General features: G+C 45.9%; 1 protein-coding gene and 1 long non-coding RNA gene across 5 annotated transcripts in view; one reads left to right on the top strand and one right to left on the bottom strand.

Annotated features, from left to right (window-relative positions):
* Positions 1-95: 95 nt before the first annotated feature.
* On the bottom strand, positions 96-22,328 carry SDHB (succinate dehydrogenase complex, subunit B, iron sulfur (Ip)). 4 transcript variants are annotated; one of them, XM_014532911.1, is made up of 8 exons: positions 16,454-16,606; positions 14,434-14,561; positions 12,088-12,173; positions 5,910-6,046; positions 5,239-5,355; positions 2,250-2,351; positions 828-950; positions 96-299 (listed from the first exon to the last, which is right to left on the bottom strand). In XM_014532911.1, exons 1-8 carry the CDS (start codon positions 16,589-16,591, stop codon positions 222-224), a joined length of 909 nt encoding a protein of 302 aa, XP_014388397.1. In that variant the 5' UTR covers positions 16,592-16,606; the 3' UTR covers positions 96-221. The 4 variants fall into 4 exon arrangements, with proteins under 4 accessions (XP_014388397.1, XP_005858790.1, XP_005858791.2 ...); XM_005858728.2 differs by lacking the exon at positions 16,454-16,606 and adding an exon at positions 22,278-22,328 and having other exon boundaries at positions 111-299; XM_005858729.2 differs by lacking the exon at positions 16,454-16,606 and adding an exon at positions 16,899-16,979 and having other exon boundaries at positions 111-299.
* The window catches only part of LOC106724674, a 10,056-nt gene continuing 2,021 nt past the window's right edge, over positions 16,505-24,539 (top strand). The window contains exons 1-2 of the long non-coding RNA XR_001360512.1: positions 16,505-16,577; positions 16,766-16,772. This is a non-coding gene — a long non-coding RNA (uncharacterized LOC106724674). The remainder of the gene's footprint in view (positions 16,578-16,765; positions 16,773-24,539) is intronic.

Consider the following 24,539-nt stretch of genomic DNA (forward strand, 5'->3'; position numbering starts at 1 on the left):
ACTGTACCCACCCCCCCACCCCCAGAGGCTCCTCCTCCTGGCACCTTCACATTCCTCCGCAGCGAGTAAAAGGAATAGGCTTGCTTTTTGGTTAATAAAGTAGAATAACATTTATTTTTTTCTTAAAACTTTATTTTACATGCTGTAATCATGGAAACTCAAATTAGATATAAATTATGTCCAGCTGAGCTGGTTACAGGTCATGGTTAGCATGAGAAGAGTTAAGCGGAAGCTTTCTTTTCCTTGTAGGTTGCCATCATTTTCTTGATTTCAGCAATAGCTTTCCCTGGATTCAGCCCCTTGAAAAAAGAGAAGAGAATCAATACCAAATGGTAGTGAAACTGAATGGAAGAAGTGATGCCCTTGGGCGGAACCCTCCCCCAGCTGGTGCAGTGTCCAGGCACTGAATGCAAACCAGGCCCTCTAAAACCCAGAGGCCGGGCTAGGAACTCTCTCTGGTCTCTCCTTCCAGATGTCTACCCAGTTCTCTCTCTGGCAAGGGCCCTGTCTTGTTTTATTCCTGCTGGTGTGCCTCACTGTGGCAGGCAAAGGAGCCCAGGGCAGAACCATGTTCACTGAATGCTCAAAGACATCTAAGAAAGAACTTCTATGACTACAGCTGGTGTCACAATTAGCCAGACGTCTCTACAGGTTTTACACATTCCCACGATCTTTAACTCATCTCCAGAAACCAGCACATACAAGCTCCCAAAGCTGTGGAAGAGGCTCTGGTCCCTCCTGCTCCAATGACCGAGTCTGCTCTCTGCCGTCTGCCCTGGAGCAGAGGCCATCTGTCACTGCAGCTCTGAGGCCGCCGGCCTGCATACCTTGGGACAGGTCCTGGTGCAGTTCATGATGGTGTGGCAGCGGTAGAGAGAGAAGGGGTCCTGCAGCTTGGCCAGGCGCTCCTCCGTGAACTCGTCTCTGGAGTCGATCATCCAGCGATAGGCCTGGGAACCGGGGGCTGATTAGCTGAGCTGTCAACCTACCGGGCCAGAGCAGCCTCTGGCTCACCTCACAGCTTCAGGAGCGCAGGACAGGGAACTCTCTCAGCGTTGCCGCCCTGTCTGCACACTCTTAAATTCTTGCCACCTTTCACGGAAAGGCTCCCAACTCTTCCTGAACTCCTCTTGACTAGTGATCCCCACAAACCTGTGAACCACAGTGCACCTGGCACCCTGGGGCTTAAGTGTACGCGACCAGGCATCGTCTTCTAATTATTACGTTGCTCATTAGCTTCCTACCCAGGTTATGAATTAGTGTAGGCAGGGACTGTGTAAAATGACTCTTTATCTATCTTCATAGCACCTACTCCCTGTCTCTGAGTAAACTGATGACTTCACAGCCCTGTCTAGAGATCATCTTTGCTTCACTTACTGATTCCTTTAATTAGTGTATGCCTCCCAGAAGCCTGAGACCAGCCAGCTGAAAACTGACTAACCTCCCCATCACCGGACCTGCTCTGCAGTGTTACTGGAGGACTTCTATGTCCCCAACAACTCAGGTCACCGGCTCGAGGGCCAACTATGAATGCACCTCGTTGTCAAACTCTACCATGGTTGGGAATCAACACTGCCACATGGTCGCACAACCACATAACTTCTCTTTTTGTGGGAAAATGAGAAATGTTAAGTTGTTTTGTGAGCTGCTTAAGAGTCTGTGGAAAGCACAGACCATAAATCTAACGCATAAGCTTTCTGGGAACAAAGACAGTGACTTTCTTTGCAGGGAACTATTCATATCGTGAAAGGCAATACTACTTTCTCTTCTGAGTAACCCCTACAGCCGGTCCTCCAGGCGTCCCTTAGCCTGTAAACAATTTCCAACCTGAGAGCTGGCAGGCCCCCCTCAACGGCACTTCGCTCTCCCCTGCTCGCGTGCTAAAATCTCTGTGAGAGGGAGGTGGGAGCCATGACAGATGCATTCTGGGGAAAGCAGGCAAGTGGGTAGGTAAAAGCCAGCTGCACAGGAAACACATTTTAAATATCGGCAAGGCATGGTTTGCCCACCAGCATGTCACCACCCAGGGCAGGACCCTCGCCACACCAGAACAAATGCATTTTGCAGATGAAGCCCTAGGTTTACTGAAAGCCAAGTGAAGACAAAGCAATCTGTGACCTTGTTTGGAATGGATGCAAATCAAGGAAGCCATCGCCCCTCAGAATGTCTGGTTTCCAACAACATATTGTGCACTTGGATTTCTGGATGCTTTTTTCAGCGTTTCTTAAAGCAATGGCAGAGCACCTCACCTGCATGAGCACCGCAGGTCCCAAGTATTTGTCTCCATTCCACCAGTAGCTGGGGCAGCTGGTGCTGCAGCAGGCACAGAGGATGCACTCGTACAGCCCATCCTGTGCGGAAGGAGGAAGCGTGGTCAGGAGCCCGGGACGGAAGAGCCCATGTGTCCTTAGTTGACTAAAGGTGGTATTTGGGGTTAGAGCATGAACAAAGCATCCACTCGCATGGAAGTTTTCTTGGGAAAATCCTAAGAGTAGTTTGCAGAGATTTACCAGAGCCATTCGAAAGAGCTTGGATCTGAAATGTAATCATTTGCTGGGTTACAGCCCAGAGTTTAAGTCCAAGTACACTAAGATATGTGCCCTTGACCAGGAATCGAACCTGTGACCCTTCAAGGAGCAGACCATCTCTCTGCCAATTGATGTGTCTCTCTCACATTGATGTTTCTCCCTCTCTCTCCCCCCACCTCCTTTCTACTCTCTCTCTCTCAAAAAAAAAAAAAAATTCAATGGGAAAAATATCCTCAGGTGAAGATTAACAAACAAATAAAAATAAAAATAGACACTAACGCCCCAACAAACAAACAATACAAGCAAAATGCATTACCTACAATACAGTGTAGGAGAAGCAGCTAGGGCCTGGTGTGGAGGCCTCTAGTAGTCTATACCAGCCTCTGCCCACTCAGCACAGGAGAGAGACATCAGGTTTTCAATGGGAACCAACATCATCCTAAATAGCCAACTTGCACTGAGTACCTCATGCTCTACTGACTTCACCTTCTTTGATTATCACAATAATCCTATTAGGTTCCCATTTTACAGGTAAGGAACTGAGGCTCAGAGAGGTCAGGTCACTTGCCCAGGGTCACAGAGCTCAAGTAGCAGAGCTGGGATGGGACCCAGGCAGCCTGACTCTGGGAGCCCTGCTCCTTAACACCTGCCACACTGACTCACTGCCCAACCAGTTCTACACACCGGACTTCCAGATTCTGGGGACAGAAACTGACTAAAGGCAGCGGAACAGAAGGGCACGCCGCCATCTGAAGTAACTTGCACTGGGTTACCACTTTTATAAGACTCTCCCCTCTCCTTCTCCAGTCAAGCTTAGTAGGAACATAAGAGAACATACAGACCTCTTCTTCTCCTAAAGTTTTAGGCAAATACTCCTCAAGAGATTGAACAGTATAGTATAAGATTAGCTAAAACAAAGCAGATTCCGGTTCAGTCACCCAGCTCCTTGGTCAGATCTGTTCCTGACTCACATGACAGATGACAAAGAGCTGTTGGTCCTGATTGTAACCTTATGAGTCTTCAACAAAATCTATGTTCTGTTCAGGCAGCAGGTAAGAGTATAAACTGGCCCCACTGGTCTAGAAAGCATAAGGTAACAGGATTAAGAACCTTAATTATAGTCATATTCTTTAGTCTACTTTAGAAAAAAATTTTAAGAAGTACTCTCATTGTTCAACAACAGTAGGAATGGTTAAAGAATACACAATGTGCCCTAGCTGGTTTGGCTCAGTGGATAGAGTGTTGGCCTGCGGACTGAAGGCTCCCGGGTTCGATTCCAGTCAGGGGCACATGCCCGGGTTGTGGGCTCAATCTCTAGTGTGGGATGTGCAGGAGGCAACCAATCAATGATTCTCTCTCATCATTGATGTTTCTATCTCTCTCTCCCTTTCTCTCTGAAATCAATAAAAATATTAAAAAGAAGAAGAAAAGAGAATACACAATGTGCACACCCGAAGCAGTAGAAAGTCAAGCTCATGCTTGTGAAGAACTTCTAAGAATGTGGGAAGATGCTCAAATAAAGGAACAACGCGGACACAGAAGCATATTTACGTTTTGACCCCAGCTCCATAAAATCACGAAAAAAGTTATGTTTAGCATGTTAATTTAAGGAAGTGAAAAATGCTAAGTAAATGTTTGGTATTTAAATGAGCAAATTTTGATTATCCAGAAAACATGCTTCATTCCCTAATAACCCCACATCAAGGAGATGTTTACTAGCTACAAGCTACCCGAGCATGAGGGATGACTAGTTGGGCCAGAGTGGCCGGTTCCAACCTGGACCCTGGGATGTGTTCGACTCCATAGGAGTTAGAAGTGGGGGCTGTGCTGACTCACATCACCGTGCTGCCCCCATCGTCTCCATGTCAGAGCTGAATTCATTTATTCATTCACATAACTACTATGAATTGGTAAAACAACATGCGCCAGGGTCTTGGATCCAGGAGTAAGACACCGTCCCTACGATGGCTCAGTCTAACGGACAGGAATGTAAAGGACTCTCTTAGGATCAGCGCTCACTGGAGGAGCACACGAAGTGGTGACCATCAGAAGCACATGTCCTTGGCCCCATGCAGGCACGTGGTTGGGATCCACCTCCATTTGGTCCCCTTCCACCTCTTCCTCTCCACAGGACACAAAGTGTGCAGGAGGTAAAAGTGCAAATAGACACTTCTGAGAGGAGGGGCAAGTAGTACAGGAGAAGGAGACTAAAAACTCGGTAATAACGCCTTCACTTTCAAAGACTCCATAGCCTCACAGAGAACAGCAACTCCAAGAGAGTGTGAAGGCAATCACCAGATGTGCGATGGTAGGAGGGAACACAGAGGTTCTAGGCCCAGTTTACCATTAACGATTTCATTCCCACCTATAAAACAGTGTTAAAGTGCAACTCTGACTTAGCCGTCAACTTTCACAGAAGGGGCAGTTCCCACACTGGTTTCTGTAGAAGACAAGCATCTGCAATAGGGTAACAATCTGCTCCTTGGTCTGCTCTGCCCTTCTGGGTTCACACTACCCACCGGCCCCGAGAGCATAGGTGTCCAACCCGTGGGCGGATGCTTCTGAAGTTCCTTCCAGAACACACTAAAAGGTCTGCATCACCTCATGCACTTACTCGCCCCGACCACTCCCACCCCTTCAAGACACACTTCCTGGAAAACATCTTTGCAATGAAATTCCTCAAATTGAGATCATAAATGGGGGAAATCACCAGTTTGTCTCGATCTTCTATGGACTGCAGGTACTGCTGCTTGCCTTCCTGGGATTCATCCTTCTTCTTCAAATAAGGCTCAATGGATTTGTACTGAGCATAGAAGTTGCTCAAATCCTGAGGGCAAGAGGGAGAAGGGTCAGGTTCTACCATCCTCGCAGCTTTCTCTTCACCCATTTCTCGGCCTACTTTCCTGCCCTATGATAGACTGAAGGCAGATCCTCCTGTGGCAGGATACGGGCAGAGACTCAGAAGGGAGAAATGGTCACAATGTTGAGTGCTGTTAGCAACTCTCCTCTTCATCCCACCCACCTTTGAAAATACCCTCAGCGAAGGTGGTCAAGTACAGGGAGGTAGAAATGAAAGTAAATTGTGTATCAACTGTTGCTTCCCAATTGGTATTTCCCACATGAATTCTTTGTAGTTATGGCCAAATTCTTCGTTTCTGGGACTGTTACAATTTTGTGCCCTGTTATTTCCAAAAAATCTTCACCAAATGAGCTGCTGGAAGATCTTCCAGGCCTGTTTATCTTTCAACAGTCAAATTGCTTAGTTAAACTCAGATAGGAAAAAACTGCCCGAAAGAACTAATAGCATAACCCGAACACACCTCTCCCCCCACCCTTGCAAAAAATATGGGGACGGGGGCAGGGAGGGATGCAGAAACTCACAGGAACCAGATCCTTTATCACATACATATGTGGAAGAGGGTAGATTTTTGAGACTTTGTTGAGGTTGGTGTCAATCCTCCGGGTGCAAGCTAGAGTGTTGCCTCCATTGATGTTCATTGCACAGGAGCCACAGATGCCTGAGAGACAAATACAGCCAACATGTCCTTACCCAGATTCCGGTCCAGTCACCCAGCTTCAAGTCCTTTCCTCTGCACTGTCGCCAGTTACTCCACCACCGGGAGCAGTGCTGGCAGGCAGCACAGCTCTGGCAGAGGAGCCTGCGGCCTTTTCCCCTCCTTATCTAGAATGCAGATCTACGGGCTGTAGTTCCAAAAACATTTTGTGACCATGAGGCAACCTTGAGGGTGGGTGGCACTAGGACAGAGGAGCCTGGGATCCAGCTGGCACCACGGAGTTCCCAGCACCAGTCCTAGCTTCATGCTTCATGTATTTTGAGAGAAAAATCAGTCTGTATTTTTAAAAGCCACTCTCTGGCCATATGCTCCATCTCTGATCTCGGAAGCCACTGTTATTTGAACACAAACTCTAACAGCTACAATATCCCCAAAGAAATCAACATTGTCTTGGTTATCATATGGCTGAGGCCTGGCTACAGATTATCCAGAGGTAGCTCGTATTCTATTGTCTGTACAAGACAAGCAGCACGGAGGATATGAAACCCACAAAAGCTGCCTGAGCACTGACTTTCCAAGGAGAAGAATAAACGAATGTGAAACCAAAGCAAAGCAAAGCAAGCAGAAACGAGGTGCTGACCAAGGGACCCTGAAATGAGAATTTTCTTAGCCTGGACTCACTTCCTGTGCATGGAAATTTCCGAGGTATTTCAGAGTTTAAAATTGGCTATGCAAATTCAACCCCTGGTACTGCTTCTCTGGAGCTGTATTTTGATCATCAGGCCAGAGAAATGGGATTACTCATGGAACTTGCACTGGGTAACCACTTAAAAAAAACCACTTTTTTGGGGGGGGGTTTTACCACTTTTATAAGACTCTCCCCTCTCCTTCTCCAGTCAAGCTTAGTAGGAACATAGAGAACACACACATCTCTTCTTCTTCTAAAGTTTTAGGCAAATACTCCTCAAGAGAATGAATAGTATCGATATATTGATGCATACCTGGCACTCAACTGTGTTTCTATTTAAACACATAGCACTGTGTTTTAAAAGAAATGGTAAATAATTTTAAAAGTAAATCCAATGAATCTTCTCTTAAAAAGGCTCCCCTGGAAATTCTCTTAACAAGTAATAAGGGAGTAAAAAGGAGCGGCAATTAATTTCATCCTGCCTCGGATATTTTAGTCCAGATGGGCCACACCTGATGTTCTTGGCTCTGAGTCTGGGGGGACGAGGTGGGGGGGCGAGAAGGTTACTGAAAAGCATCTCTATTTCCTGTGTTGCCAAGATTTATGTGGGGAAAGTTGGTATTTAATTACAGCAGAATGTTCCCCGAACAGCAGGACTCAGCCCAACTATCAAAATATCTGTCAGCATTTGTTACAGTAAACCCAATCCTGTAAGATTAGCTAAATCAAAACAGATGTCTTAGAAATAGGTCTTGAAATGCACAGCAGAACAAACATAAAAAGTGATGGGCCAACATTTACAGTGACTTTTCCTTTCTGGAAGGTTATTTCAGGAAGAGAGTTCAGTCCCAGCCCTCGGTCTTGGCCCAAGCTACGCTTTTTGGTTTTCTCCCGGGTTTCCAAGCCTGTACTGCCTGTACTGTGCTGCCTGTACTGTACTGTCCGGCCTGTACTGTGCTGCCTGTACTATACTGTGCTGCCTGTACTATACTGTGCTGCCTGTACTATACTGTGCTGCCTGTACTATACTGTGCTGCCTGTACTATACTGTGCTGCCTGTACTATACTGTGCTGCCTGTACTATACTGTGCTGCCTGTACTATACTGTGCTGCCTGTACTATACTGTGCTGCCTGTACTATACTGTGCTGCCTGTACTATACTGTGCTGCCTGTACTATACTGTGCTGCCTGTACTATACTGTGCTGCCTGTACTATACTGTGCTGCCTGTACTATACTGTGCTGCCTGTACTATACTGTGCTGCCTGTACTATACTGTGCTGCCTGTACTATACTGTGCTGCCTGTACTATACTGTGCTGCCTGTACTATACTGTGCTGCCTGTACTATACTGTGCTGCCTGTACTATACTGTGCTGCCTGTACTATACTGTGCTGCCTGTACTATACTGTGCTGCCTGTACTATACTGTGCTGCCTGTACTATACTGTGCTGCCTGTACTATACTGTGCTGCCTGTACTATACTGTGCTGCCTGTACTATACTGTGCTGCCTGTACTATACTGTGCTGCCTGTACTATACTGTGCTGCCTGTACTATACTGTGCTGCCTGTACTATACTGTGCTGCCTGTACTATACTGTGCTGCCTGTACTATACTGTGCTGCCTGTACTATACTGTGCTGCCTGTACTATACTGTGCTGCCTGTACTATACTGTGCTGCCTGTACTATACTGTGCTGCCTGTACTATACTGTGCTGCCTGTACTATACTGTGCTGCCTGTACTATACTGTGCTGCCTGTACTATACTGTGCTGCCTGTACTATACTGTGCTGCCTGTACTATACTGTGCTGCCTGTACTATACTGTGCTGCCTGTACTATACTGTGCTGCCTGTACTATACTGTGCTGCCTGTACTATACTGTGCTGCCTGTACTATACTGTGCTGCCTGTACTATACTGTGCTGCCTGTACTATACTGTGCTGCCTGTACTATACTGTGCTGCCTGTACTATACTGTGCTGCCTGTACTATACTGTGCTGCCTGTACTATACTGTGCTGCCTGTACTATACTGTGCTGCCTGTACTATACTGTGCTGCCTGTACTATACTGTGCTGCCTGTACTATACTGTGCTGCCTGTACTATACTGTGCTGCCTGTACTATACTGTGCTGCCTGTACTATACTGTGCTGCCTGTACTATACTGTGCTGCCTGTACTATACTGTGCTGCCTGTACTATACTGTGCTGCCTGTACTATACTGTGCTGCCTGTACTATACTGTGCTGCCTGTACTATACTGTGCTGCCTGTACTATACTGTGCTGCCTGTACTATACTGTGCTGCCTGTACTATACTGTGCTGCCTGTACTATACTGTGCTGCCTGTACTATACTGTGCTGCCTGTACTATACTGTGCTGCCTGTACTATACTGTGCTGCCTGTACTATACTGTGCTGCCTGTACTATACTGTGCTGCCTGTACTATACTGTGCTGCCTGTACTATACTGTGCTGCCTGTACTATACTGTGCTGCCTGTACTATACTGTGCTGCCTGTACTATACTGTGCTGCCTGTACTATACTGTGCTGCCTGTACTATACTGTGCTGCCTGTACTATACTGTGCTGCCTGTACTATACTGTGCTGCCTGTACTATACTGTGCTGCCTGTACTATACTGTGCTGCCTGTACTATACTGTGCTGCCTGTACTATACTGTGCTGCCTGTACTATACTGTGCTGCCTGTACTATACTGTGCTGCCTGTACTATACTGTGCTGCCTGTACTATACTGTGCTGCCTGTACTATACTGTGCTGCCTGTACTATACTGTGCTGCCTGTACTATACTGTGCTGCCTGTACTATACTGTGCTGCCTGTACTATACTGTGCTGCCTGTACTATACTGTGCTGCCTGTACTATACTGTGCTGCCTGTACTATACTGTGCTGCCTGTACTATACTGTGCTGCCTGTACTATACTGTGCTGCCTGTACTATACTGTGCTGCCTGTACTATACTGTGCTGCCTGTACTATACTGTGCTGCCTGTACTATACTGTGCTGCCTGTACTATACTGTGCTGCCTGTACTATACTGTGCTGCCTGTACTATACTGTGCTGCCTGTACTATACTGTGCTGCCTGTACTATACTGTGCTGCCTGTACTATACTGTGCTGCCTGTACTATACTGTGCTGCCTGTACTATACTGTGCTGCCTGTACTATACTGTGCTGCCTGTACTATACTGTGCTGCCTGTACTATACTGTGCTGCCTGTACTATACTGTGCTGCCTGTACTATACTGTGCTGCCTGTACTATACTGTGCTGCCTGTACTATACTGTGCTGCCTGTACTATACTGTGCTGCCTGTACTATACTGTGCTGCCTGTACTATACTGTGCTGCCTGTACTATACTGTGCTGCCTGTACTATACTGTGCTGCCTGTACTATACTGTGCTGCCTGTACTATACTGTGCTGCCTGTACTATACTGTGCTGCCTGTACTATACTGTGCTGCCTGTACTATACTGTGCTGCCTGTACTATACTGTGCTGCCTGTACTATACTGTGCTGCCTGTACTATACTGTGCTGCCTGTACTATACTGTGCTGCCTGTACTATACTGTGCTGCCTGTACTATACTGTGCTGCCTGTACTATACTGTGCTGCCTGTACTATACTGTGCTGCCTGTACTATACTGTGCTGCCTGTACTATACTGTGCTGCCTGTACTATACTGTGCTGCCTGTACTATACTGTGCTGCCTGTACTATACTGTGCTGCCTGTACTATACTGTGCTGCCTGTACTATACTGTGCTGCCTGTACTATACTGTGCTGCCTGTACTATACTGTGCTGCCTGTACTATACTGTGCTGCCTGTACTATACTGTGCTGCCTGTACTATACTGTGCTGCCTGTACTATACTGTGCTGCCTGTACTATACTGTGCTGCCTGTACTATACTGTGCTGCCTGTACTATACTGTGCTGCCTGTACTATACTGTGCTGCCTGTACTATACTGTGCTGCCTGTACTATACTGTGCTGCCTGTACTATACTGTGCTGCCTGTACTATACTGTGCTGCCTGTACTATACTGTGCTGCCTGTACTATACTGTGCTGCCTGTACTATACTGTGCTGCCTGTACTATACTGTGCTGCCTGTACTATACTGTGCTGCCTGTACTATACTGTGCTGCCTGTACTATACTGTGCTGCCTGTACTATACTGTGCTGCCTGTACTATACTGTGCTGCCTGTACTATACTGTGCTGCCTGTACTATACTGTGCTGCCTGTACTATACTGTGCTGCCTGTACTATACTGTGCTGCCTGTACTATACTGTGCTGCCTGTACTATACTGTGCTGCCTGTACTATACTGTGCTGCCTGTACTATACTGTGCTGCCTGTACTATACTGTGCTGCCTGTACTATACTGTGCTGCCTGTACTATACTGTGCTGCCTGTACTGTACTGCCTGAAATGCACTCTGGAATCGGACAACTCGGGCTGACTCCTCACTAGCTGTGCGTCCTTTTGGAAGTCCCTACCCACTGGGCTCAGTTTCTTCACCGTACCTTGAACGTAAACAGCAGCAGCACCTCTCTATCTCACACAGAACGCACAGGACGGAGACGGGCACACACGCTGTGCTCCGCGGCCATCAGGCCAGCCGGGCCTCACGGCACCCCTGTGTGATTTTTGCCATCTACCACCTGAACAATTATTTAGGAGTTTTCTTTAAATCAAATCATTTTTACTTAAATTCATATTAAAAAACCATGTCTGTATCACTGCTACACTGTCAGCAGTAATTATGTTCTTCTAACATGTAAAGAAATACATAGCTATTAAGGTAAAAAAGGCTGGCGTGCACACTGCCGGAAATCAGCTCATGCGGCACCAGCAGCACACTATGGGACACGCTGTTCCCATCCAGAACATTCCTACTGAGCACCTGCTCTGTGCACATGTAATGCTGGGAGCTGGAGGGACGCACACGCCTCCCTGTTGGACAAATGTTACGTGCGCATAAGCACCAGTTAGACTCTCTCTACGGCCCCCGAATACATGAGCCCAGCAGAGCAGAGGCAGCCCGCTAGCACACCGAGCTAGTCCTCGAAGGCAGCAGCAGCTGTCAGGGGTCGCCAGATGCAGCAACCACGCGACAGAAAGCTCTTGAAGGGAAGCAAACTCAGAAACCAGAACTTGTGCCGGTTAAAATTTCCGACCCCTTTACCCAAGAAAAGGAAGTGCAGTGCACAGCCAGGTCAGCTGGCAGAGCCCTGCAGCTGTTCTCTAGGTATTTCTGTCAGCTCTGGCCAGCCCTTCGGGAACCAGAACGTAAGTATGCGGGGCCTACCAGGGAAGGAAGTGCTTACCTTCCCTGCAAGATCTTCGGAAGGTCAAGGTAGAATCCATTTCATTCTTAATCTTGATTAAAGCATCCAACACCATAGGACCACATCTGACCAAAACCAAAACAAGAACAAAAGAACCCAGTTGTATTTAAGTGAAGCTCACTCTCCCTACACTTTTATCATAATAAGATGAGACATCTGCCTATATCAGCTGCGTTTATTATCCACCTGGCCTTCGCGGGGCACTTACAGAATTTCCCCATTTTATTTTTGCACATTCTTACACATTTGGAGTACCGCAGAGTTCTATTTTGGTGATCACATTGAATATACATTTCTAGAAAATGGAAAGCTGAAAATATTTAGGTTAGAAAACAACTTCTACGTACTGGCAGTTTTTCTTTTTTCTTCTAAAGCTCCTTGCAAAGCTTTCCCAAATAGTTTATTTCAAATTTAAAAATTTCAAATCAAAACAATAAGTAGCTTTAAATGGTTCATTAATAATAATAATAATGCACAACCACCACAAAAACATGGAAGAGAATAAAAGATAAATCACCCACAGTCCCCTAATCTCAAGCACTGAGTGTTCCATGCGCATGGGTGCAGTGAAAGGTATAAGGGCAGCAACCCCTGCCCGGCCGGTGTGGCTCAGTGGTTGAGCATCGACCTATGAACCAGGAAGTCACGGTTCGATTCGCAGTCAGGGCACATGCTGAGGTTGCGGGCTCGATCCCCAGTGTGGGGCATGCAGGAGGCAGCCAATCAATGATACTCTCTCATCATTGATGTTTCTTTCTCTCTCTCTCCCCCTTACTCTCTGAAATCAATAAAAAGATGTTAAAAAAAGAAGAGAAACGTAAGTCCAATGTGCGAGGAGATAAAATAGAAAACATGAGTCTCTGGGGAAGCATTCGGGGGGGAGGGGAGCAGAGGTTTTGCCAGGACAGACATGAACGAGTGTGGGCTTGATAAGTGAGCACAGGGGAGCCATGGGAGGTGTTAGAGCGAGGGCTGGCATGATCAGACTGGCTGCAGAATGATCCCTTGGCTGCAAAGCAGAGGAAGCATTGGTGGGACCTCAGTTTATCTGTAAAATGGAATATTGTATCACAAGACTGTAATGAAGATTAAATAAAAACATGCAATTTTTATGTTGAGTACACAGAAGTGCTCAACAAATCTTACTGCCTGGTTGCCACCTGATGCCTCTCAGTATTTCTCTATGCATGGGATTTAAAAAATATGCCCCCTCCCCAAATACCCTTTAGCATCACCTGTATTTCCTTTTCCCCAGCTTTATGGAGATAAATCAAACGTAACACTGTGTAAATTTAGGGTGTATGATGTGACAATTTAATATATGTATATACCGTGAAATGATTAGCACAATAAGGTTAGTTAACATTTTGCATTATCCGTATTTCTATCAGCAACATGCAAACACCCTTTTCACTGTACTTTTGCCAACACTGGGAAATGTAACCTTTAAAAATCTCTGCTATTCTCAGTGTTTGAGAGCTTTGAATGCTAACTACAATGGTTGAGTATTTGTCATAAATACATTAATTTTTCTTCACTCACCAATTATTCATTGCAAGTCTTCTGTGTGCCAGGTTCCGTTCTAGGTGCTGGAGATACACCAGAGAACAAAACAGATGAAACTTCCTGCCCATGGAGGGTCACTCTGCTGGACTGATTCTAGTGAACTCAGTCTGTGCATGTTCTTTGACTCTGTCTACTGAGGTCCTGGGAAATTGTTTTTAAAGATCTGAGCTTTCTTTTTATAAAGGGAAAACTCTTATGTTTTTCTCTACGATTACTCGCTTCCAAAACTTCATTTCTCATCACCAAACATGTGGGTGTTTTCCCCATACTAAGCAATTCTGCAACATCAGCTGGGTGTCCCACAGTGTAACTCAACCACACCATTCCAGCCAGGTTTATGGTGTTTATCATTATTATATAATACATAGTCCAGATACATAAAATCAACACGAAAACATTCAGCATTCTAAAATTGATAATGTGTTAAATGACTTAAAACACTATGCATACAGCCAACTCTACCATGATTCCTAGAAATGGGTCATGCTTTGATTTGGGGGAAGAAAAAGAATTTTATAAAGTTATTCAGGCACCCACATCATTCTTGTTGTATTTGTTTTTTGTTCCTTTTCTTCTTCTCCTTTTAAAAAAATTATTATTTATATTTCCTCTCATTCTTGTTTTAAAGAGATGATAAACTCCAGAGCCACTGGATGGCCTTAGTTTTAAACCTTCCAAGGGTGTGAAAAGCACGTCCCTGAATCAGATGAAGAGCTCACCTTCACTTATCCAATACCCAGCTTTCATCGAGATACTCACTTATTCAAATCAATTTCATAAGTTTGCATACGAGGTTTATCTCCAGTTTTGTCTGGATCCCATCGGTAGATGGCAAATTTCTTGATTCGGGGAGCGGTGGCAGCAGCTGTCTGGGCCCCTCGGCAGGCCTGAAATTTAAAAAGTTCACAAGAACGATAAATAAATTCTTTAAAATGCAAGGTAAATCCTTCTACTTAGCTGCACTACAAACTGCAATACTGGATACAAACCCGCACATTACTGACAGCCTCTTGGGGAAGGCAGTCATCCAATATTCAACAAGTACTAAGCATGTCTCATGTGCTAGACATGCCAATCATATTCATTTTTAAAGTCACTATTTATTATTGCCAGGTACTGTATTAAGTGTTTTATATGAAGTATTGCACTGAGTCTGCATTTTAAAGATGAGGAAAAAGAGACTAAGTTATGGGCCCACCTTTACAGAGCTGAGTGGGGCCAGAATTGGAATCCAGGTCTGTCTGTCTGACACCACAATCCATGTTCCTAAACACTGTACTATCCTATTTACTGTGAATATTCCCTGGTCTCTTCTTGGTGCTGTCTTCTCTTTATGTCCTAAACTCCCTCAGGGCATGTGTATTAGTGTTCTCCAGAGAAACAGAACCAGCAGTGTACATATATGTGTGATATACGTATATGCGCACATACACATACATATATGTGACTTATACAGATATAAAAATAGGTTTATAATAAGGAATTGGCTCATGTAATTATGGAGGTGACAAGTCCCAAGATCTGTAGTCAGTGTGCTGGGAGACCCAGGAGAGTGGATGACAGTTCTAGGCCAAGGCCGGCAGGCTTAGGCCCAGGGAGACTTGATGTTTCAGTCCGAGTCCAAAGACAGGAAAAACCCCAATGTCAGTTTGACAGCAGTCAGACAGGAGGAATTCCCTCTCATCTGAAGGAATAAGAGGGAATTTGTTCTAATCAGCCTTTCAACTGATTGGATAGGGTCACCCACACTAGGGCAGGCAATCTGCATCACTGCTTTTCAACGTGAATGTTAAACTCACCCCAAAACACCCGCACAGAAACACCAGGATAACTCTGACCAACTATCTGGGCACCCCAGGGCCCAGTAGATGAACGGTCACAGCATGGGACAGGCTGTTTTACACCGCCCAGCATCCCTGGTCCAGGTCTTTGCATATAGCAGCTCAATCCATGGTTAGGAAAGATTGAAGAAAAGAGCAAAAATGAGTGTTATACTAATGTAAAAGTGTGTTTTATTTTAAATGCACCTTAAAAGGCTGATCAGTGCAACCTATATCAAGCCAGTAAAAATAAAGAAACACCCCTAAGTCAACGGCTAAGCCCTCCCCACCCCACAATCCTTGCAGCCCTTTTCCATTTAGGCAGAGACCACACCAAGTCCTCTAAGCTTCTACTATGGTGACGGGGAGGGGGATCCTGTCAGTCCAAATAGCAAGTATATAGAAAATTCAGACTGTATTCCCAGCTAGCTAAATAGCTTATAAATTGTTAAAGAAAGTAAAAACTCTGAAGGTTAACTGAGTAATTACAAGAAGGTACTGCTGTTTATTACTTGCTGGCGAAAAGTGTCCCAAATTAAGGGAAGCTGAAAAGAAAAATATCAGCTTTCAGTAGGAAAGAAAGTGTATGAAGAAAGTGGAAGTGAAGATGAAAGCTGTATTTTACCTTGTTACCAAGCTGGCTAGATCATTAAGAAAAGGAAAGTCGTTTTTACAAACGAACATTTTCCATGAGGGACTCCATTTTGTAAATGGACAGGAACATGTGGCTACCGCCACCTTGTGGTAGTGAAGAGGAAGTGAAAAGAAAGGATTCCTGAAGATTGCTCCAGCAGCTTTTGCTGCTTAGTTACTGCCCACCAGTGTTTTTGTTTTGGTGAGATTTAATGAGGTATAATTCATTCCATACAGTCAGGCGCCACTTAATGATGGGGTACATTCTGAGAAATGTATCGTTAGGCAAAAATGCATCTTTGTGCGAACATCACAGAGGCACTTACACAAACCTGGATGGTGCAGCCCACTCCACACCTAGGCCGTAAGGTGCAGCTTACTGATCCTAGGCTACAGCCTGTACAGCAGGTTCCTGGACTGAATACTGCAGGCCATGCAGCAGTGGTATCTGTGTATCCAAGCATAACTAAACATGAAAAGGTACAGTAAAAATACAGTGTAAAAAATTTTAAAGCCCTAGCTGGTTTGGCTCAGTGGATAGAGTGCTGGCCTGCGGACTCAAGGGTGCCAGGTTCAAGTCCAGCCAAGGGCACATGCCTGGGTTGCAGGCTCGATCCCCAGTAGGGGATGTGCAGGAGGCAGCCAGTCAATGATTCTCTCTCATCATTGATGTTTCTATCTCTCTCTCCCTCTCCCTTCCTCTCTGAAATCAATAAAAATATATTAAAAAATTTTTTTTAAAAAACACATATACTTGTACAGGGCACTGACCATGACTGAAGCCTGCAGGACTGGAAGATGCCGGAAGTCAGTGAGTGAGGGGGAAGGCCTGGGCATTACTGGACACACTGCAGACTTTATCACTCTGTCCCACAAGTCCTCCCCCTGCTTCCTTCCGACAGGGTCAGAGAGAGAACACAGAGCTGTCAACGCTGCCCCATGAACAGGGATGTGGGCTGGGTGGGAATATCGAGGAGAAACTGGCTGGGGGAGACGCCGATCACCATAACAGTGACTGTCAGGAGGGAGTGACGGTGGCCTGAGGGTCAGCAGGAATGAGAAACCAGGACGAAGGGTAAGGAACACAGGGACTGTCATGGCCACGTGGGTGGCTACTGCCTGTCGGAGCAGTGGTCAGATCAAGGAACTTTGTGGTGGTTCAGGAAAAAGAGGGTGTTATCATGAAGAGAGTGTAGGACTCAGAACTCACTGTTTTGACTTTGGAAATTTGTTTTGGGTTCCACTGGCCCTATCTGGCATAAAAGGCTCTCTCTGGTACTGAGTTGATGGAGGAAATAAAACTATCTCTGCTTTACACCATTACAACCTGACAATGTTTCCAACGTCCAGGGACAGGCTGGCCCCACAGGGAAAGGGAAAACTCTTACTGGAGTGGCCGTGGCGCTTCATACTGGTTAAGGTGCTCCTGTGGGCCTGAGTCCGTGTACAGGACCTTAGGTCCTCAACAGAGCACCTACAGCCGGGTCCTGAAGCCCATCAGCCGGGCCTGGGGGCTGCAGCGCCCTCTGAACATGCAGCGCTGGGGGACGGGCTCCTCTGGGAGGAAACAGGTCAGTGGCTGAGGGACTGGGGTGCAATCTGTGCGCTCAGAATTGAGGTGCTGTGAGCGAGAGGGAGTCTACTGCCAAGCCCCAGACACTGCTCCCGTCAGAGAAAAAATCCCCCTGAACCATAGCCTTCATTTCTTACCAGAGATTTCTTATAGAAATTCCACTATAATCCCATGGGACCACTGTAGTACATGCAGAGTGTCATTGATCTAAACATTATGTGGGCACATGATTAATTGGATGAGTTTTGATAAAGTGGAATAATTACCACAATGTGATAGATACATTTCCACCCAGAAAGTCCTCCAGGTTCTTTCACAATCAGTGCCTCTCCTTTCCCCGTGCAAATGCCCTTTTTATCACCTCAGATTTATGTGAAATTTATAAAATTTCATATAAGTGCAATCAGAGAGAACATCTGTGTCTAGCTTCTTTCACTTAACGTAATGCTTCTGATTCATCCACGATGTTGGGTATATCCAGTCTGTTGCTTTTTCAAAAAGTTAATGCTTTTCATTTTGAAATAATTGTAGCATCATATGAATTTAGAAGAAATACTGAGATCCCACAAACCCTTTACTCAATTTCCCCCAATAGTAACATTGTACAAAACTATAGCACATTATCACAACCATACAGTCAAGACGCAAAACATTTCCATCACCACAAAGATCCCTAGTGTTGCTCTTATACAGCCACACCCACGGCCCCCATGCCTCTCTCCCTTATTCCTTAACCCTAGCAATCAGAATCTGTTCCCATTTCTATAATTTTATCATTTCACGACTGTCATAGAAATGCAATCATCTAGTATGCAACCTTATGGGACTGGCTTTTTTTTCGTCCAGCATTAATCCTCTGAAGATTCAGCCTAGCTGTGTGTGCCTCAATAGTTGTTTCATTTTATTACTGAGTATGGTCCATGGTACGACGAACCATGGTTTGTTTAGCCATCCATCCACTGAAGGACATCTTGACTTGTCTCCAGTTTTTGTCTATCATGAATAAAGCTGTAACGAACATTTGTGAATAGGTTTCTGTGTGAGCGTTAAGTCTCAATTTCTCTGGAACAAATGTCCAGGAGTGTAATTGCTGGGCTATATGGTAGTTGCATGTTTATTTTTATGTTTTAAATATATTTTATTGGTTTTTTTTACAGAGAGGAAGGGAGAGGGATAGAGTTAGAAACATCGATCAGCTGCCTCCTGCACACCCCCTACTGGGGATGTGCCCACAACCAAGGTACATGCCCTTGACTGGAATCGAACCTGGGACCCTTCATTCCGCAGGCTGACGCTCTATCCACTGAGCCAAACCAGTTAGGGCTGCATGTTTATTTATTTTTTTTTAAGAAACTGTCAAACTGTTTCCAGTGGGTGGTCACTGTGCTAAGGTAGGTGGTAGGAGGAAAGGGACAAAATGCCTTTTAAAAAATATAAATTTAAAAGTTTTTAACCTGGGAATTTGGGGTTGTCAGCTATGGTTCTAAAGCCTGATGTAATAGTATTACCAGTGGGCAATAGGCATCTGGTTTGATCCAGTTTGGGTTCACTCTCACAAGGCCTGTCAAAGACCACGGTTACCTGCAATGCATCCCAACTTAACACCTCTTTCTAATACTCAAATGCCCGCTTTATATTCACTCTACAAAGGTCTTGACTGGACCACGAAGATTTGCCCCAAAGGGGTTAGGTTTATTTAGAAACCATTAAAAAAGTTCTTATCAAATGAATGTGAGACAAAAGCCATGCAAGGATGCATCACAACAGAGTATCATAAGCAGTAAACCCCAAGGTAAGTTTTGGGGTACCCCAAAGTATCACTATTTTTTCAAAACAATTAATTTAAATTCATTTTGAGTTAAAAACCTATTTTATACAACACTTGGAGGGGTGAGGGGAAGTTAACAGGAACGAGGAGAGGAGATTTGAGAATCGAAACGACCAGAGGAGGCTGTGGGTCTAAAAGTGATGGAGTTTTGCTCATCTTGAGGGCTGAACTAAAGTTAATCCACAGCATTATGGCAGCTGTGAGTTAAAAAAAATTATCTGAATAGAGAAATCTAAACATTTGTTCTCTAGGTGTTCATAGTAGAAATAATAACAATAGCTTTCACTCACTGAAGCCTGATCATGTGTCAGACATTGTACTAAGTCAGTGATTTTCAACCGTTTCATCTCATGGAATGCCAAGACAAAATTACATTATATTTTTTGCTGGCCTGACCAAAAAAAAAAGGTAAACTAAAAAAAAAAAATCCTCATCGAGGACATGCTTAGAGAGAGTAGTAAAAATGCAAATCCCAAACAGAACAACACAAAGAGAGAATTTCTTTTCCCAAACAGATCCAAAAACAATAGAAGTCATACAATCAGCAAGATCTTGGTGGTAGATGTTCTAGACATACTCATTCACTTATCTGTTCAATAAATAATCATGGAGTGGCTTCTATGTTCCAGGGACTGTTCTAGGCCTGGGGTCAAGGACAAAACAGACATACATCTCCACCCTCACGGAGCTTACACAATGAATGGAGGAGACACACACATAAAATCTCTACTATGTCAAGCGGTGATAAGTGTTATGGAGAGAAAAAAGGAGGGGGAAGGAGATCCTGGCTACAATTTCTATCTTTCGCTTTTATTGATTTCTCTTTTTTACATCGTTTGCTTCCTGTTCACGCCCTGACTGAGGATCAAACCCGCCACCTTTTGGTGTATGGGACGACGTTCCAACCAATTGAACCACACAGGCGAGGGCAATTCTACAATTAAAAAAAAAAAAATTCAGAGATGGAGAGAGAGAGAGAGAGGGAGAGAGAGAGAGAGAGAGAGAGAAACACATCAATGATGAGAGAGAATCATTGATCGGCTGTCTCCTGCATGTGCCCCAACGGGGGCCGGGGATTGAGCCTGTAACTGAGTACATGCCTCTGACCGGGAATTGAACTGGAGACCCCTCAGTGTGCGAGCCCATGTGGACAGCTATCTTTGAACGAGTGGTGGGATGCAGAGGACGAGTGAAGGGGGAACTGCCAATTCTCCCACAGTAACAGGAAGGAAAGGAGACTATATGGGCAAAAGCAGGGAGGTTTTCCCCCTTTGTTGCCTATCAAACAATTTACTACAAACCCATGACAGAGGAGGGTTTTTCAAAAGCATTTCTACTTCATGACTCAGTGGTTGATCGTCAACTTATGAACCAGGAGGTCATGGTTCAATTCCTGGTCAGGGCACATGCCCGGGTTGCACACTCAATTCCCAGTAGGTAGCCGATCAATAACTGTCTCTCACCATTGATCTCTCTCTCTTCCTATCTGAAATCAATAAAAAAATATATATTTTAAAAGTATCTCTCCTTTAATCTACAAAACTAATGAGTACTCGAGGCTGAGTGTACCTTGGAAAAAATTAACTTCATAGTTTATCGTTTAAGGAAGGAAGATAACAACTGGACTGAACCAAACTGAGAAGAGTGAATTCTGATTCATGCTGAAGGCTGCTTGCTATTCCTTTAGGACAGCGGTTCTCAACCTGTGGGAGGCGACCCCTTTGGTGGTCGAACGACCCTTTCACAGGGGTCGCCTAAGACCATCCTGCATATCAGATATTTACATTACGATTCATAACAGTAGCAACATTACAGTTATGAAGTAGAAACGAAAATAATTTTATGGTTGGGTCACAACATGAGGAACTGTATTTAAAGGGCCAGAAGGTTGAGAATCACTGCTTTAGGTCCTCAACCTAAACAAAATACCACAAAATGGTCCTCAACAAAATACCACAAAATACCAACTTCTGCGCATGGGCCACGAAGTTTCAATCGCACTCTACGTGTGCGCCCGCACGTGGTATTTTGTGAAAGAGCCACACTCAAGGGGCCAAAGAGCCGCATGTGTCTCAAGAGCTGCAGTTTGGCGACCACGGCTTTAGGAGATTCCTCAAGAAGCAGGCTTGGAACTAGTTAGAGCAGATTCAGATTTGGAGATAGGAGAAAGGTGCGCAAATGGAGAGGAGGAGGGCAGATCTGTGTAAACCTGAGTAAAACCTGAGCCTTGCTTCTGAGATGAAGGGAGATGTGTGCAAAGTTTCAGAAATGTGTGGCCAGGTTCAAATCCAAGCTCTAGTAGCTGTATTTTTTTTTTTTTTAATTTTACTGATTTGAGAGAGAGAGAGAGAGAGAGAGAGAGAGAGATATTAACTTGCTGTTCCACCTACCCATGCATTCAACAGTTGATTCCCCTATGTGTCCCGCGTGGAGATCGAACCTATAACCCTGGCGCACTGGGATGACACTCCAACCAACTGAGCTACCCAGCCAGGGCCAGAAGCTGTGTGTTCACTGGCATATTAGTTAACCTCTCTGATTTCATTTCCTCTTTTGTGAAAGGGTAGGGCTTATTAAAATCTACCTCATAAGATTAACTGGGGGGGGGAGGGGGGGGGTGAAGCTCTAGTATAGTCCAGAAAATGATCTCTACTTTCCAATACTGGCAACATTATCAGTTTTTGTACTAATCTGATTGGCAGATAGGTATCCGAAGCTCTGCCAGTGCCAGGAGCAATGAGATACACACCTGAAAGTAGGTGGTACTTGCCCTGAAGGAGTTCATCGTCTGGATGAAGAAATAAGGCAACACAGAGAACAACTGATCACTTACAGGCCTAACGGTGTTCAGCGGGGCAGACTAGTGCATGAAAGGAATTCAGACGAGAAACCACACTGTGTTCTAGAGTCCTAGGAGCCTGAATATCACCCACCGGCAACACCGCATTCATTACTGAATTCTTTTGCAGTGGCTTTTGCGGAAATGAATGCACATTCCTACAGGGGGGAGGGGGGGCGACCCTTCTGTTTTCCTGCCCTCAGGAGGCCCTACAGCAGCCTCACCGGGAATGACAACACTGACCTGTGAAACTAGCCCTCTCTACACTGCGTTCTTGGGAGAGGGACGAGCCATACAACTCACTCTCATTGGTGGGGCTCTCACCGCCTAACTGCTTGCTCAATGGTGATGAAAGGGACTGGTAAACAAGGCCATTACCAGCCATCAATTTAATGCTCAGAAGACACCAGCTCGAGGCTCTGGTCCGCAGTCCTCTTTCCTATTTCCCCTTCTCAGACTATAAAAGGAACGTGTCCAAGCCCACCGACAGCACACTGGGAAGAGCCAGCATTAGAAACAGGCCATGGGCATGGTGTTATGCAGCCGGAGCAGGTGCTTGAAACGAGAGATATTCTCATCTGAGTGCAAGAAAGGCAGAGGAAAGGAACCGGTACTCCCCAGGCACCGACCACATGCCCAGATCTGTGCTAGGAGGTCCTCACATTATGATGTAAACAACAACAACAAAACTGGATTTAGATCTGGACCTGCCAATTCTTGGCCATGACATTTTGAGTGCCGGAAGCCAGTCCATCCTTGCTGCTTGACACAGTCGCTGCAGGGAAGAAACATCTGCACAGCATATGTTTCAAGGGACCTGGCGAATATGGCATACTGTTCTTAATATGTTTGCTCCCCTTCTTAGCACTATGTGTTTTAACCAAGGTCACCTCTCCGAGAAAGGTTGTTTCCCCAGGTGGGATTTTCCCCTGGAGTTAGGGATTAACAGGACTAAGGAAGGGAATAAAACCCCTTAGCTAAGTGCCAGGTGGGTAATTAATCACTTTAACTACGAACAATCACTTAGGATAATAATCTCCTTCAGTTACTTCCTTATAGCTTAACAGAACAATAGAGTAGTGACTTTGGAATGGAGATAACAAATGCCCTAACCTTTGGAATAGAATGGATAGGATTAAAATCAACTGGTATAAATACAGATGTAAAAGGACAATAAAGACAGAACCTGGCTGGAGAACCTGGACAGAACCTAGCTAGAGAGAACCTGGCTGTAGAACCTGGCAAGAGAGACCAACTATGCTGATCAACTGAACGCTGCCTCCGTGTCATTCCTTCTTTGCCGACTCCGTCCACACCTTTGGGAACCCCTGGACCTGTTGGGGCTGGACCCAACAGGGTTGAGCAAGCAACACATTTTCTTCCTGATGCCTCCGTTTTCAAACCTCTCGAAAGGAGGTGAGAATCCCTGCTCGCCACCTTAACGGGGCTGGCTGAGGAGCCCAGAGGAGGTGGCAGGCTTGGAACGGATTTGCAAATCCTTAGTCCCTTAGGCGTGCAATGGCAGCTTCCTTTCCCCTCCTGCATATTCCCGTTTAGGATGCAGACCAGAAGGATGCAGCTTCCTGACAACACAAGAGGCCGGGGAGACCGGCACACGGAACAGAATCCGTGGGAGCGGCGCGAGCTTCGGCGATGTGCTCCCCGCCCAGCCTTTGCGAGGTCGGTACTGCTGTGCGCCCTTCACAGGCGGGGCGCCGAGCGGGACCTGCTGTACGGAACCGAGTCCGGCCCGCAGCCCATAGGCAAGGGTCCGGGTCCTCCAGGGGCTGGACTTCCTTCCAGTCTCCTCTCCCCTCTCTGTCCCCAAGGATTCACTTGCCCTGTCCTTTCCGACCCCCGTCCAGACCTCTTTCCTGAGCCCCCCGCCTCGCGTCCCGCAGGAGGGACCTGGCGCCCCGGTCCCCACTCCTCCCACCCCGCAGAGGAGACAGTTGGGCGACGGAAAACGGGCTGGGAGCCCAGATGTTTGGGATCGCGTTTTGCTTCCATCAGTCACGCACTTGCCATGTGACCTTGGGCGGTTCAAGTCCCTTCTCTGAACTTATTTCCAAAAATCGGATTCCTCCTCAACCACTCGCAGGCCGCGACAGGTGCAGCAGCTTGACAGGGATAAATCAGAGCACCGCGCAGGTGGGAGCGGCCCTCCCCTCC

Source organism: Myotis brandtii, unplaced genomic scaffold, assembly GCF_000412655.1.
Source record: "Myotis brandtii unplaced genomic scaffold, ASM41265v1 scaffold1204, whole genome shotgun sequence".
Lineage (NCBI taxonomy): Eukaryota > Metazoa > Chordata > Mammalia > Chiroptera > Vespertilionidae > Myotis > Myotis brandtii.